Below are 17,299 nucleotides of genomic sequence, written 5' to 3' on the forward strand. Positions count from 1 at the left end.
CAAACAAAACTATTGCTATTATGTAAAATAATTTTAAAAAACAAAAATAAATGTTTTTTAAGCTTTTATCGTTAATTAATAATAAGAATCTGCGCTTGTTCTTTTTTTAAAAAATAGCTACTATTTTTCAGCAGCTTACTGATATGGGATGTGTCATATTTTGGCCACCAGAGGTAGGTGTTGAGCCACACAGTGCCATAGCTCTGGACAGAAACATTTAAAGCTTTAGTGCAACACTTTGGAATTTACTACAATCTCCCTATTATGCACTGCTGGAAAAAAATAATTTACATAGTTTTTGTTCTTTATTCAAATTGTTGTACAATAGTTAGATTGTTATTTGTGAAAATCTAATGTGAAAACAGATAATACTGATAATCATTATGAATGTGAGCTTGAGTTATTTATCTCTCTGTGTTGGCCTTGCGATGGACTGGCGACTTATCCAGGGTGTAGCCTGCCTCTCGCCTGCTAATTGCTAAGATAGGCTCCAGCTTCCCCCGACCCTGAATTGGACAAGCGAAAACTGATAGATGATGATCATTATTATGAAATAACAACAACAGTAATAATAATAATAATAATAATAATAATAATAATAATAATAATAATAATAATAATAATAATAATAACAACAATAATAATAACAATAATAATAATAATAATAATAATAATAATAATAATAATAATAATAATAATAATAATAATGAAAGTCTGAAAAATTTATACTAGAGTATATTCAATGCAGCAATATTTGAAGCCTCAAGTTCTCACGGGTCTACATTATTCTGATTGGTCTTCCCATCCTGATGCGACAAGAAATCCCGCAATATGATTGGTTTTCAATTCTATCAATCAAGAAGAGGGCCAGCTAACCACAGACGAGCTGCTGCGTTGCTAAGGTGAGTTCAACAGCTACGTTAAATGTACCAAAAGCTAGAGCGAGCTTGCCTTCAAAATAAAAGTTTGAATTTTTTCTTCGTGAGCAAGCTGCTGTTATATTTAGAAGGACAAGAGGTTTTCATAGTATATTTTTGCAACCAAACACGTTTGTATAAAGTTATTTGTTTATTATTTTTTCATTCAAATAAAAATCACTATAGGTAAATTGCAAAGTGCGACTTTAAAATTCATCTTAACTATTTTTGTTAAGTTGAAAGTTTAAGGCCCAACTTCCTGTGTTCATTATAGCTAGCTTGTTCTGCTACTTAAACCAGTGGGCGACGCTGTCAGTTCATACATCCAACGGTTCGGTTCTGTACCAGCGTTAAGATTACAGATGTGGCAGGACGTGGACTGTGTGTTGTCAGGAGAAAATTTTGGGCTCTGCGCGGCCAGAGTTTTGGGGAAAAGGAAAATACATGGAGACATTTGAATGCCATGCGTTTTTCTCCCCAGTTGGCAGGCAGGTATTTTTCTTCAGTCTGGCGTCGCAGAATCACTCAACTTGCCGCCGCTGGCAGCTGATTTTGCATGAATGCTAGCAAACAAACTGACAAAACGCATGTTTAACCTTTGTGCGTGGAAACAAAATGAAGCGTCATTCATAGAGGGTTTTTATTATTTTATTTATATTTTTTTCATAAATTATCTTCACCCGCCTCATTGGTGCGGGTGCACGTCAAGTCAAAATCTCCAGACATAAACACTGATGTTTGCTGACATTTTCTTATCGATGTAAAAAGAAAAGCGAGGATAACTGACATATCTTTTTCAAGTTTGTTTTACTTGCATACAGGTAAAATGAACTTTTCCCTCAGACACCCAGGCAGGATGATGTGGAATAACTGACCCTACTGAGGAACTACCCAGAAATGTCCCACCACATCGGCCCTGAGTTGCATTGGAAGGACCACTCCTTACACCCAACAGACAGTCTTCACCATGGGACAGTGAGCCAGCTTTTCAGCTCACACTTAATACATCCGTGTGGACTTCCCGGCTTGGTGTCCAGCCGTCTGCTTCTACTGTACTGTAATGTGAACCATTTGTCTGTGAGAGACTGTTTGGACCAGTAGTGACCCAGTCATGACAAAGCACTTCTGTACTCTGCCACTTCAGTGGATGTTTTCCTGCCATGGATCCACAGAGATTTTGGACATTACCATAAACAGAATTAGTTAAAACCGCTGGTTCACATCCAGAGCTTTAGAAAAACTGCAATCAAAGGACAGAAGTTGGTTGCTTCTGTGATCACTTCACTTCAAATATGCTCAAATCTAGTGTGCAGCATTAGTTTTTTTGTTTTTGTTTTTTTTTCTTCTTATATTTATTTGGATTTCTCCTCAGTGGCCGTGCATTGGTGCCTGTAGTCCACTTTGTCTCCTTAATCAAGAGTATTTGGTGCAGATTAAAGTTTACCAAAAGCCAGAGTCAAGTTTACAAAGAGTTACAGAGAAATGACGATCAGGAAAAAAGGTGAGTTACTGTATTAAAGAAGGAGTTTTGATCGTTTTAGATTCATTATGAGATGCTGTTTTCCCCATTTATATTGTCATAATATGTGGACATGCAGTACTGCGCACAAGCCTTTATCTTCTGCTTACTTTTTTAAAATTGTAAACATAAATGTTATTACATTATAATAGAGTTAAATAGAGTTTGTCAAATTCTAATAGGCTTTAGCAGCTTTACTCAACACAGTCTGAACCCTCTTAGACAAGATTTCTTTTAATTTCTTAAAGTAATCTTCAGGAGTAGTTCTCCAGACTACTTGAAGGACTTTCCAAAGCTCTTCTTTGGATGTAATTGCCTTCTGTTCCCTTTTCTGTCCAGATGATCCCACACTGCTTTAATAATGTTGAGGTCCAGTTCTGGGGGAAGATCCATCCATCCATCCATCAGATCTGTAGCCAGTTCTGTGTCCTTTTCTCCCTGTTTTTCCTTCCTTAAGAATGACTTCTTGACAGTCACATTTCCATGGAGACCATTTCTGGTGAACAGTAGCTGGGTCGGCTGAAGCAACTCTCAGAACTTTACCTGGTTAATTTATTACTATATAATTTTTAGTCTTGACACTTCTTATTTTGCCCACTTTCTTCAAACGTCTTAAAGATGCACTGCGCACCATGCTGAGATATGACAAGTCTTTAGCTAACGGATCTTAGGTAACTTCTGTCAGTCAACTATGCCTTCTTTGCGGTCTTTTTCAGAGATGCAATTAAAGAAATGGGAGCTTGTGACAGGGTGCTTATATCAAGGAGCCTAAAGATGCAATTTTAAAATGGCTTCTTTGCTAAGTTGCCTGTTATGTGTCGACACAACACTGGTTCATCCCTTGAGTTAGGAGCCTTTTATACAAAAAATATTCAGTGTTGAGTGTGTAAATGTTCAGGAGCAAAGACTGGGCTGAAATGAGTGAAAAAGCAGCACCAATGTTCTAATTAAAACTTTGGAAGACCTTCAGAAAGTCTGGAGAACCTTACAGAAAACATTACAAAAAGACCTGACTCCTTGTAAGCGAAATATAAACAAATGGATTGGATCAGGACTTTTGTACAGTACAGTAACACCACATACTGTCATATGAAAGAATGGGTATTTAAAGAAAACAACCCAGTCCCTCCCTGAGCCTTTTGTGCTTCTTCCTCTGCAGATACAGCTCGAGCCCTGGGGCTTCTGGAGGATTATTGCACTAAACTGAGGAGGCCTGAGGAGCAGCTGCTTAAAACTGCCATTCAGAGAGTGTTGGGGGTTTTCAAAAGCAACCTCTTTGAAGCTCTTCTTGGTAAGTCAGCGAAGCAAAACCAGTCCATCACACAACCACTGTTTTCTGTCCAAATCATTTTCCAAAACAATAAAACAACCTCAAGCAAGGTTAGGTTAGAGTTTAATGACCTGTGAACATTGAACGCAACACCTGTACACAACCAGGTAAAACTGTGTTAAAAGTCTTTGTAGTTAATATATAATTAGTTATAATTAAATATAATTAAAACTTATGTTTTTTATTTTATTGTACTATTTATTCATTTAGATATTAATTTAAAACCCATTATTGCTATTTTTCTCCAGTGATTATTAATTATTTTATTTGATATTAGGCCAAAATAAAAAACAAAGCAAAATATCGAAACTTTCCATTTAATTCTAAGGTTTCACATGTTGCATAATAAAAAAAAATCATCTGGTTCTTATGGTACACGGGGCAGGATTAGAGTCTGAATGAGGTAACTCCAAGATTAACTGGGGTTTCCGTCATAAAACTGGTTCACTTCTTACCGGAATTTCTCACCGTGGCAGCTTATTGTGGAAACTAAAGCAGTTGTCTGGACTACGGAGCATTTTCAGCACATCCAGTGTATCATCTGGTCATCTGGCTCCAGAAACGCCACAAACTCGCTAAGCTGTTATACGATGCTGGTTATCCGCTTATCAAATCAGCCCATGTTTTCCTGCTCTGGAAATGTGAGTATTCATGTAAAACGGTGGACCAATCAGAATCATGTATTTGTTGCCGGCAGAAAACTACACAGCTGCAGCAGCCAAATCAGGAAGAAGGGATGACAAAAAGAGAAATAATGACGGCTTTTTAAATGTGTAAATGATCATGCCATGTTATTAAAGCGCAAGTGGAGCTGATGATTTAGTGTAATATTTTATTTTTGTTGTCATGTTTGGAAGTTTTTGCCTTATTCTGTCTGATTCAACATGAGATACAGGCAGTAAAAATCTTTGCACATGCTAGGAAGCAGCAATTCTAACATGTAGCATACCAAAATGATGATAAACTTGGCTAAAAGACTCTTCCAAGCACTGGCATCCAAACGAAACACAATTCAAACCCCAAGCAATTATATGGAAATGTAACAAACACACACAAACAAGCTGTCATATGAACGCAGAGACTCTGATTATAAAGAACGACGACAACTCTGGAGCTAGCAGTCAGAATCAGCAACTATGTCTTACTTTTGATGTTTTGTTGTGAAAAGTTTGATTCCAGCTCTAAAAACTCTGCTAATGTGTTCTGCTATGACTCTGCCTTTGTTTGAAATGAACATGAAGGTCCTGCTGGTTTCCATGGAGATGAAGGAGCTTTTATAGTGAAGTATTACTCTTCCTATCATAGACTCTCTTTCTGGATCCTCATGGTGTTTCTAAGGTTGATTTGGGGCTATTTTTGTTTTGTTTTTACTTTCTACTGTAGCACAGTTCCTCATCAGACATAACTTTACTCATTCCTAGCTGAATTTGGCTGCTATCCTCTGGTTTTTGTGTTCCAGTTGAATTTACTCTGACAGTAACACATGTCTTGATTCTGACACTTCTGTGGTAATCTCACATGTTTCAGCTTTCTGTACAGACCAGGATTATACATGTAGACCGTGTACTTGTGAAGATATACTTAATTTATTTTGTATATCGAAATCCAATTTTCAACCATTTCAGAAGCTGGATGTCAATATGAATGCCCCTGTTTTAACCCTTTAACACCTGAATTTATTAGCTATTACATAAAAACAAAATGCGGAAAAAAACCAGGTAAAAAAAAAAAAAAAAAAGACTGGAATAAAATAAAGTACAATTAAATAATAAATAAATGTATAACAATTTATAAATAATGATAAAAAAATAAATAAATTCAATATAAATAAGTACTTAAATAAGAATTAATGCAAATAAATAAATAAGAAAATTAGTTTGATTAAAAAAATAATAAATAAACAGAAGTCAGAAGTGGTTTGTCACAAATTTGCGACACCAGACATCAAGGGGTTAAAATCTGCACCCTCATGTACTCAGGTGAAGGTCATTACTCTGTTTCAGGGCACATCGCTCTGTGGTCTATCGATCCAGACTCAGAGGTCATTTTTTATTTGTAAGGTTGTTGGAGAGGCAACTTAACACGTGTTGATCTCATATCTTGGAGCCCAACCTGCTCTTGAGCAATTCCAACATAAGTTACCATGGTGATGCGTCCCTGTTAGAAGTGAGCTAACTTTGTGATAAGGAAAATCCAAAGCTGCACCTGAAGGCACCTCAATGAGGGACTAATCCTGCTTCAGTCTGGTAGTTCTATCACTGGCACAACAATGTTATACTGACAAAAAAAAACGAACAATCACGACAACGAGATGTTTGTACCCAGAAAGCCCTGAGAGTGCATGTTTCTTGCATTGACAGCGTGATGATACCCCTCCCTTTGCTGCAGAACTGCTGTCGGATCGGCTCTCAGAAATAGCTGCTCGTCCCACAGCTGTTGTACATGCCTGCTCAGCAAGTCCTGGATATTTTAGATGGGGTTTAGGTTTTTCTTGCACGGCAAGGAAGAATCTTGATATCATTTGTTACACAATATTCCCATCAGTTTAAAGCCGTGTGCAGTACGTGATGGAACGTGACTTCCTGTGCTATCGGTGAGGAAAAGGTGGAACAAAAGTCATTCCTATTATCAAGATTTTACTAGAACTGATTTGTTTTACTTTCTTCTTTTTATTTTATTTGAGCCTTTTAGGAAAAAATAACACTTAAGAACAGAATTGAAAGTATTTTCTTATGTACTGATGATGAAGCTGCCTAGTTTTACTCTTCGTTTTTAAATGGTTTATCTTTTTACAGCCTTTTCTTCCCGTTTGGTTTTAATAGTGCTTTGAAATTCATCAGGAGAGCATATGTTGTTTCTAAATCGCTAAATCATTCAGATTATGGTATAAATGAATCAGTTGGCTGGTGATTGTCTCTGATTGTTGTTCATTATCTGGTTCATTTTATTTTTATAAAAATTTGCAGTGCGCTGATGGATCTGCTGGTGATTGAAATCAGAGAATTTTTCTGCCCTTTACCATCGAACATCGGCTCAGAAGTCTGATTTTCTGACTGGATCAAGGGAATTCATCATGCTCATTGCTGATGTTCTCTGCCTCACAGAGCAGTGGTCAGACAAATCACCCTGTGACTAATTTTATTTTTCTCCTCCTTGAATTTTGTGCTCTGAAAGGAAAATTTCCATAATTACAAACGTAAAAGGGCTGAGGACACAGATCACGTTCATATCTTTAATAAATTGCTTGTATTCAGTTGCAGGACTCACGTGACTTCTGGTTAACAAAGTGCTGCTCAAACAAACCAAAATTACTAAGATAGTCATTGTTTTCTCACTCATATGCTGCATCAGACCAGCTTCTATGATAACTTCTTTGTATGTGGATGGGTTGGGATTTAGACTCTACATGACCCTTCCTGTGTTATTTCCACTCCTGTCCTTAAGTACATCATTGCTCCATTGCTACAGATGCATAATTGTGGTGTGACATGGCTCTTTTTTTCTTTTTAGGGCTCAAGTTAATAAATTAATCTGCTTTATACACAATTGAGTCGAACTATGGTTTAAAGTTAACCTGATCATGTAATCGGACCACTGTCCTTGTCTCATAATAGACACATGGGAGTGTAGGTTTGTGTTGTAAATATAGAAAAGAAAAGCTACAACCAGATGAGGGGTGCGACGTCTTATTGGTCCAAAGACAGAATTGTAAATTTATTTGTATTGCAAAGAGAATTCAAAGTGCTTTACATAAAATATTAAAAGCATTACAGCGGGGTGCAGGAAGCAATAACAAGTGCATTAAAAACAAAATTTGAAAGAAATTATATAAAAACAGAAAGAAAAAAATGAAAATAAAATAGATAAAAGTCAAGAAATAAAGTTCCAGTGTGGGGGCTTTAACAGTTTTGATAAAAGGAAGCAAATAGAAAGGTTTTTAACCCTGATGTAAAACTGCTGAGTCAGCAGACCTGCAGTTTTCTGGGAGTTGTTCCACATGTGATGAACATAAAAGCTGAACGCTGCCTCTCCACATTTAGTTCTAACTCGGGGAACAGAAAGTAGACCTGACCCTGATGACCTGAGGGATCTGGTTGCTTCATAACGAACCAGAAGATCCTGAATGTATTTTGGTCCTAAACCATTCAGTGCTTTGTAAACTAACAGCAGGATTTTGAAGTCAGTTCTTTGTAGCTTAATTTGCTTATTTATTTTATTAGCTTATTTGTGGTTCGACCTACTTTGTTTATTACGGTGAAAGCTCTAGGAAAGAAGGGTGGGAAGGGTCATTCATTATGTTTAGAGCCCTGCTCCATTTTATTGCACTAACACAGTTTAGTTGCTTTTGGTCTGACTTTTATGCAGTATTTATTAATTTTGTAATTGTCCTGTGTATGAAATCTTAGTCTGACTGAGTCTTCTGAGCAGGTGAATAAACAGGCGCAGGGCTCCAGATTTTCTACATCATGATAGATTTTGTGACTAATTTTTGTAGCTGTAAGCATTGGTATTAAATGCGTTTTTTAGGGCATCACAGCCAAGCAGGGTGGGCTATCATCAAGCTGTTCTGTTGTCAGTAAGCACTTTAATCCATTCTTGGCCTCCATTAACCTTTTTTCAGGGAAGCATGCTTTGTTTACTTTATCACTTTGTGAGTTGTGGTGTGAGTTTTCTAAGCACTCTGCCCAGCAGCAGCTTGAAGGTTGACACGTTGCAGCAGATACTGCAGCTTGTTTTAACGTCCCAGCTGGAATATTTGGCAGGACTAAGACGAGTCTGGAAGAACGGTGGAGCAGCAGTCTGTCTGTAACCCAAGATTTAGACTGTTTCACTGTTTCAGTAAGTCTGTCTGTCCCAGTTTCTCTGAAGCTGATGAGGGAGTAACAAACTGCAAATAATGACTAACTATGGGTTTTTCAAAAAGAGTGTAAAATATGATAAGATAAACCATTTGTTGGGTCATTGGTCATTTATATTATATATTTTATTTATTTTGTGGCCTGTTGGCTTTAATTATTTTTAATATGATTATATTTTATGGGCTTTATTGATCCATTCTTTCTCCAACAAATGAGAGAAAGTTAAAGTGACTAAAGTCTGTCGGCAGATGAAATTATTATAATGTGTCTTGTGTTTGAAAGTGATTTTAGAGCTGAGTCAGAAGGCGCCAGGCTGATGGAGTAAATTAAATTTGTGAACTATATTGCAGATGAAATTCACTTATCAGTATACTTATCTCTCAATTCGTCAAGCTCTTAGAAATGTCATTCATTATTTTATTTTATTTTATTTTATTATATATATATATATATATATATATATATATATATATATATTTTTTTTTTTAACTCCATTTTTTTTATTTTACCTTCTTCCCAGCCTTCTGTCCAACATTAAGTTGTAACAGACTTGAATCTGCTGCTGAAAGCAGTTTTATTTGTATATCATCTTTCAAGTTCAAGACTATTTAAATTGCTTTGTGTAAAACATTAAAAGTATTATAGCAGGGCACATAGGAAGCATTAAAAAGGACAATAAAACAAATTTAAAAAGAAGAAAATAAATTAGATGGAAACAGTAAAAGCTAAAACAGTATAGGAGATAAAATCCAAGAGATAAAACTTATATTGAGGAATTAACTATTGTTTTGATAAAAGGCAGCAAATAGAAGAAATATTTACTTGATTTAAAGCAGCAGAGTTTCAGCAGACCTGCAGCTGAACCCCTCCTCTCCATGTTTTGTTCTGACTCTGGGAAAAGAAGCAGCGCGGACTAACTGCAGCTGGACTTTTCAGCTTTACAGTAGCGCAGTCTACTGAAGATAAATGCAGAAATCACACGGAGACATCAGACCTTTAATCCTCCAGATGTTCTTTAAGTTTAACAGGCCAACTTTACAACTGTCTTAATGTGATGCTGAAATTCAGGTCTGAGCTCAGGACTGCTGCAGGTTACTTAAGGTCTGTTCTCACTTTTTGTGGCTTTTGTGTGAACATCAGCCAAATTTAAGTATATCACTTCAGAGAAACTTCTTTACTTTGACATAAACAGAAGTTATTTTCTGTGTTTTGCATTATTTTGCTTTCATGTCAGTTCTCAGCGAATAAACAGAATCTGAATATTTTCATTTTTATTTTCAACGATTAGTGACAAAAATGATCTTCCTCGGTACTGCACCGCACCATCACCTGTCCACTCTGCTCAGTAACAGCAGAATTATTGTCTTTGCGATGTGAATGGAGGCTTAAGAGTTTAATCTTTTCTAACCGTCTCTCTCTTGCATGTTCAGAACTGTGCAGTCTTGAATCACCTCTTGTCTTTTTAAATGTTGCCAGGAAATTAGGAAATATGTGGAATGATTTATGAAAATGTCCACTCATCCGTCCATGGAGAGCGTTTTTGGTGAAATACAAATGCTTTAAGTGTAATTATTTTGCTAAACAACAGCAAAACTTACCAAAAAAATCTAAGAGGAAATGAACTGATTTATTTTTCAATTCCTAATGATGTTGCTATAAAATCATAATTCTGATGTAACAGACAGCCAAAGCTATTTAGTTTATTTAATGCTGCGGTCATGTGTGTATTTATACTACCTGTTTTCCTTTTTTTTTGGATTTGCATTGTTCAGTGCCAGATCCTTGTTGTCATGTTCTGTGCCTGTTCTTTTCCTGCTTTTAGATTGTTGTTTTTTTGGGATTCCCAGCCTTTGCATGATCTGGTTCTGTAAGTTTTATTAGATTTTTTCTTTTGTTTTATTTACCTGCTGCTTTTAGAGCCTCATTTGGGTTTTCAAATGTACTCACTGTTGACACTACTCATGGCATATGGCTGACTTACAGGCACTCCCTTACCAGTTGATGTGTGGATTTCATTGTAATCTTCCCTACATTAGTATGCTTACCTAATATCCTGCAACAGATAAAGTCCACGAATGTGCTCGTATTCTGCTCTCCTAATGCCTTGCATTGAAAATACACTTCCATTTAGAGGGCTGTAGTAGGATTGGGATCCTGCAGGTCTTGTGGGACCAAATGTAAATCTCATGGGATCTATGGGTTTTAATTGTGCTGTGGGTGGCTCATTTACTCAGCTAGCTTTAACCACAGTGTTGGAATTAAGAAATGAAATTGAAGCTTAAAGCAGGAATTTATAGAACAAATACAGAATGACTAAGGTTGGAAGAAAAGTTCTTTTAGACAGTGTCTCAGTGCATTCCCACCGCCTTGTTCTCCATGCATTTTTAGTAAATGCAGCCATTTACCCCCATCGGAATACACTGAAGATGTGGGATGCTCAACTGGTTGTGCAGGTGCCCTCAGGTCTAGGTTCAAGTTCTGGCCATTGTTCCTTTATTGGACATAATCCCCCTATCTCTTCCCACTTCCCTACATCGTAGAACCAGTAGACATATTTGCTGAATGTTTGAGTTGGTTGTTTTTTTTTTTTTTCGGATTGCTCTCAGTCATTTTATGCTTCTTCTTTTTTGAGGAATTTTATGAATCTTTGCAAGTCTTCACCAACTCTTCCCAACTACTCTGGTAGTGATTAGAAACAATAGGTCCATACAATAGAATCAAACAGAAGTCTGCAATGGAATAAATGCCTCCTGAAATAGAAGTAATCATCTTACGAAGCATTAGGTGCTGTCTAATCTGGCCAGTAGCTCTGGCCCCCTGCTAAACCCCATCACTGCAGAGTGGATCCATATGTGGATTACCCCTTCGTCATCCCCACCACTCTGCTTCGCTGTTGTTTGTACAGTTGAAGGACTCACTGATACTTTTATTACTCATAATAGGAAAGGAACTGTTTCCAAAAACTAGAGTGCACCATTAATGGTGTGAATGTTAATATTAATGTTAATGTTAATTATTTCCCAAGGGGGATCCTAATTTTCACTCCTAAGAACAAAGATACAGTATTTTCCATGATCCTTTTCATCAGTCCTAGTATCTTTATAACAACTGCTCGTCCATGTTTGAAAGATATGTTTAGTTTATTGAACAGTAGGACCATGTAGGACAGCATTAATCTCTGTCTGGTAAAACAAATAAACTTTTTACCTGACTGTAGCTCTGTGAGCTAATTTCCTTCTGCAGTCCCTGAAACACATAGAATTACACACCTTAGAACCACATAGAAAACAATACAGATCACTTATACAGATAATAGTTTAAAAAAAAAAGTACATAGTAAAAATATAGTAAAATGGAGTGAAAATACAATTTAAGGTAAAAAAAACATTAGTAATAAAAGTAAGGGTGAGTTTATCCTGTTTAGCTTCCTGCCACCATCCTTCCCTGCTGGTACTGAGAAGTACATACATAAGGTATTACAAACTGGAACATTTACCACATCCTATTTATTTTATTCTGGTAAAAGGAGACATGAGATTAAATTGATGCTGACATATCTGTTCCTGTGTCTCTGTGCAAAATACTTTGAAGCCTAGGTATGTCTTTAGTTCTTGTTGGTTCTGATACTTGACCTTATTTACAGTTAAGCTGTTTCTTTATGAGACTTATGTCATAAATGTTTTCATTTCTAGTAGTTTTGTGATATTTAATTATGAACGTCTTGAGGGCAACTGTTAACAGATTTAAAACCTTATACTTTCGAAACTACTGACTAGGGATGCTCCGATCAGATTTTTTTGTTGCCGATTCCGATACCGATTACCCATGAGTGCCGATCACTGCCGATCACCGATAATCACATGGATTGGCTGTAATTTTTTTATAAGCACTATTTGATGTGGAAAAAGGAACCATAAAATCCACTTAATTTAGACAATAATATGTTTTTACTTACTTTCTCCAAGAGAAAAAATACAAAACACATGCAGGCACAATGCATGAACTATTCAGACTATTTAGTAGTACAATGTGCTATCTTTTAGTAATCAGTAGTACTATATTTTAACAGACTGAAAACACATTAAGGCGCTCATCAGGCTAAATAAGAAAGTAAAACAAAATCTTAATAGTGCCAAAAAAAAAAAGTCAAGTAAAAGAGGCGTCCTCCACCACTGGAGGATGAATTATTGAATTCATTGGTCGTTAAGGCCAATGAATTCAATAATTTTTGTGGTTATTTGCTTGGCCTTCTGACTGTCACGCTCATACGGACGAGTGTTGGTAACTGTTGGCTGCGTTAGCTGCGCTCTGGATGCTCCAGGTGTCTTCCTTTCATTCTGTGCAGTGAGCCTTGAAAATACACCGTACTCCGTCAAGTGTTTGTTCTTTAAATGCTGTATTAGATTCGTTGTATTTAAGGATTTTGACGTACTTCCCCCACGAGGTACTTTTGTGTTGCACGTGTTGCAGGATGCAAACTTCACATCACTCACACACGGTGTAAAACTTCCACACGGCAGACATGTTTGTTTTGGATTTGCAACCGGGAGCTACATGACACTGCACGCAGCGCTTCTGCAGGTTGCAGAGTATGAAATATAGGTGGTCAGATTTTGTGATCGGCAACAAAAGGCATTGATCGGCGAACACAGATCACATACTTTTTAACGGATATCGGCCGAGAATGATCGGCGTCCGATCAATCGGAACACCACTACTACTGACACTCAAAGCATGGTGGCTGTTGGAGCCGGTGATTTGCGGTGATAAGGAAATGTTAAGTTACGTTGTAGATTTACCGCAGCACTCAGTTGTAGCTCCACAGACTCTGCAGGTCTGATACTCCCCTATTTGAGGCTGCTGTGAGAAAGTAGCACCAGCATGACCCCTTCATCCCTTTTGCAGGACTTGGAACATGTCTTCATCACTTTTGACAGGAACACAACGTTTCTTGGAAGCGAGGTATCTTGCTGAGCCTGTTCTCCATTCCCGGTGGCTACGCCTGCATAAGAAAACTAACTAGAACTAAACTAAGTAGTGTGCCTCTTCGTCTTGGTGCCCAACATGTTTGGAGATGTTGCTTTCTTGCAAATGTTTTCTTTGTCCGTGGACTGGTCTGACCATGGTTGAGGTAGATGTGTAGGATGCAGTAGGCTGGTCGAGACATAGCTTGACCAAACATCTGATGGAGTACGTGAAGAGGTGGCACTTCTCTATGTAGGCACAACTGTAGTGCCTCACCTTTTTTCTTCTTAACCTCACATGTGTGCATTGTGGCCATGGCTGGGCTGAGTAAGCCTTTTGGGTGTACAGACTCATTGAGCATTTGAGTCTTCTCCTTTTGTGACAGACAAATTCAGCCACCTGGCTCTCTCCTGGGGCCATAGCTCTTCTGCAAATGCACACACCACTCTTCCCACAGGTTTCAGGTTGATGTGGCCAATATCTCCTGTAATTCCACCTGGTAGGCGAGGAGCAGCGGCAATGCGTTTTTAGCTTTTGTCACTGCTTTGTAGCCTCTTTCTGTCAAAGATGCCTCCACCATCATGGTGGACTTTTGTGCAGGTAGGGCGGACGTACCAGCAGATGTTCAGCTGGAGGTCGGTGGGAAAAACCTCTTTCCTCTCTGTCAGCCTAATCAAGCACTAACTCTTTCTGGACGGGGTTTTTGGCGGACAGGAGATTACTCCACAACCAGGTTGATTCTTCCAAGTATTCCAAAAAGACCGGCAGCAGGACGTACAAGTAACAAGACATGGTGGTCCCTGTGAGGGTTTTAACCCACTCAGTCCTCAGACATCACACTTCCATCGCTGACAATAAACCAGCTCTGTTCATCTGCCTGCATGTCAAAGTTTTGAGAGACTTGTGCACTCAATGCTCACAACTAGGGATGCTAACAGGTCCTGGTTCTGTTGCAGCCATAGGCATGAAACAAAAATGGCACGTGTATGTGCAGCACTAGATAGCATTCGGTTTGTCTCTGAACAGTGTTGCAAACCTGTAAGCTGAACCCGGTTTATGAGAGTTTGCTCCGCAGAGCAAGAATAGGTGTTACATGAGGCTCTTATAGTAGGAGAAAGTCTCTCCTCTCAGAAGCAGACGTCACTTCTTTTTGCCAGTCATAACTGTTGTAATGAAAAAGAGCTTTGAGGAACAGCACATAGAGGCTTGTCCCACAATGAGATACCAAATGTTAGAGAATCTTAGTTGTATTTATGTTCCTTATACCACAAAGCATTACTCGGGTTTCTCCATCACTACACAGTGTTCTTTCTGTCTTGTCTTTTTTTAATCAGCATTTTTGCTTTGCTGTTGTTCTACTGGAGCCTAAGTTGTAAAGCAGCAGTTTATCTGAAAACTGGTTGGACACAACAGTGAACAGGATCAACTTACTGTATATAGCTAAACTTGATTATTGCCCTCTGAATATGACCTTATTAAGGCTTAGGTTATCAGAAAACACCATATTTATGGCAACAACTTACTCAAATTATGGCCTATAATAGAGTTCATATCTGGATATTGCTTTGTTCGTGTGTGTGTGTGTAAACTTACCAAATAGACTTCCGACTGATGGGCACTTTGAGTGGGAGGACATTTTTAAAAACGAAACTTTTGAATGTTAAATTCCGATCGATTATACAGAAATTAAATGAGATTTAAACGGTATGAGACTAACACAGTTTTCTTTGGGTTTCGGTTTTTATGGTTGAAAGATTCGTATGTCAGTAAAGCTATTTGACCAAAAAACAAACCCACATCTATAAAACGCTCCGGTTTAAAGACTGGACTGTAAATGAGTGAAAAAGCAGTCAAGGACTAAATGAAAACTTTAAAAGAGCTTCAGAAAGTTGAGAGAATTACCACTTTTAAATATTTAAAGAAAATCTGGTGGCTAGAAAGCTAAATATGAGGAAATGAGGGGTGAATCAAGACTTTTGCTTAGTTCTGTATTTCAGTTTAACAAGAAATTAGCGATCGCTAGTTTTAGCATGACATTAGCTAACAGGACATGATTCACTTTGTTCGCCAGTATGTTGACTGTTACCTGTTAAGTTCATCAGAATATCTATCACACTGATGGAGTGTGAGACACCTCTGCAACGCTGCCACAGAAATGCACCAAAAACTGAAAAGATGAAATGAACCATGCTCAGATACAAACCACCTGCAATAAAGAAGCAGAAGAAGAATAAGGTCTGCACTAGTGCTTTCCACAGACACGGTTCTGGTTCTGGTGCTGCTCTGGAGTCTGGGAACCTCGATGCTTTCTGGAAAATCTTCCCGCTTTGCCAACAGTTTAGCCAGAACCAAAGTGGGAGGAGTTTACTGAGCAGAAGTAAACTAACATCTTGAAGATTTGGTCCTGAAAGTCGTCAGGCTCCATCTTAACCTACAGTTTCCCAAAAATAAACAATAGGAGTTAATTTTATAAGATGTTAGGATGTCAACACGAGCTGACATAAATCAAAGCGGAGGTGGTATTCGGTCAGTTTCTTCAGCTGTAGCTGGAAAAAAATGGACATGTAGCACCACGTCCAGCTCCACTTCGGACTCCAAAAATATTTGTGGACAAAACGTCCAAAAGATAAGCACCTCTAACAGAATCACCTAAACTCATTCCCATGTGGACAGAGCCTAAAATCTGGTGATGGGCCTCCTGAAAACCACGTGACAACTAATGACATAAGATGGCTGCTTATAACAGATTGATAAAAGTATTCATTCAAAATAAGCTTGTAATGTTTCAAGAGATTTTGTAACTGGTAAAGATAAATAATCTTGAGCAGTACTTCTCTCTGGCAGTCATTTTGATATCTTGTGTTATTACTAAGTTACCTTTGTGTAGTGTAGCATGACACAGCTATACAGATCTGCCTTTGCTTTCTACAGCAGCTTATTTTGATGCCTCAAAATCACAAAAATCACATCCAGAGTGTTAAACATAAATTAAGACTTACTGCATTGGGCTGCATACATAACATTCTTGGCTGTGTAGGAAATAAAAAAAAAAAAAAACCTTTCGAGCTGAATTTGACTAAAACCCTCTTGTTCTTTGGCTTTTAAAAGGTGCATGGATACCACATGTAAGAGCACACTCTAGTCCAAAGTGATGGAACTAAACGGCATGTTGCTACTGCCATCTAGTGGAAACAGAACAAAACTGCAAATGGATGTAATACTGGCACACTTGAAGTGGTGAAATATGGAAGGTTAATAATGTCACTCATATAAAATCATCATATAGTTCAAATGTTTTAAAATGACCTGAAACTTTTTATTTAACTGATTACACAAAATGCTTGAAATTCACATTCTTAACTAACTGATGCACCCCTCTAACCTCCTCCTCACTAATTATTGCAGATGCTATTGCAGTATGAACATGTTGAAAAAGCTTTACACTCACCAGCCACTTTATCAGGGCCACCTCACTAGTACTGGGTTGGACCCCTTTTCTTCCTTCAGAACGTCCTCAGTTCTTGGTGTCACTGATTCAACAACGTGTTGGACACATTTCTCGAGATTTTGCTCCATATTGACATGACAGCATCACACAGTTACTGCACATCCATGATGAGAATCTTCTGTTCCACCACATCCTAAAGCTGCTCTACTGGACTGAGATCTGGTGACTGTGGAGGCCGTTGGTGTCCAGTGAACTCATTGT

The 17,299-nt window shown here is 37.9% G+C and overlaps 1 protein-coding gene across 12 annotated transcripts in view; it reads left to right on the plus strand.

The window, feature by feature from the left end:
• Positions 1-1,213: 1,213 nt before the first annotated feature.
• Positions 1,214-17,299, plus strand: part of dlg2 (discs, large homolog 2 (Drosophila)) — a 136,102-nt gene continuing 120,016 nt past the window's right edge. For all 12 annotated transcript variants that reach the window (XM_042007506.1, XM_042007508.1, XM_042007511.1 and 9 more), the window contains exons 1-2: positions 1,214-2,418; positions 3,596-3,727. In XM_042007506.1, the coding sequence (XP_041863440.1) occupies positions 2,400-2,418; positions 3,596-3,727 (151 nt within the window). In that variant the 5' untranslated portion in view covers positions 1,214-2,399. The remainder of the gene's footprint in view (positions 2,419-3,595; positions 3,728-17,299) is intronic.

Source organism: Melanotaenia boesemani, chromosome 15, assembly GCF_017639745.1.
Source record: "Melanotaenia boesemani isolate fMelBoe1 chromosome 15, fMelBoe1.pri, whole genome shotgun sequence".
In the NCBI taxonomy this organism is placed as follows: Eukaryota; Metazoa; Chordata; class Actinopteri; order Atheriniformes; family Melanotaeniidae; genus Melanotaenia; species Melanotaenia boesemani.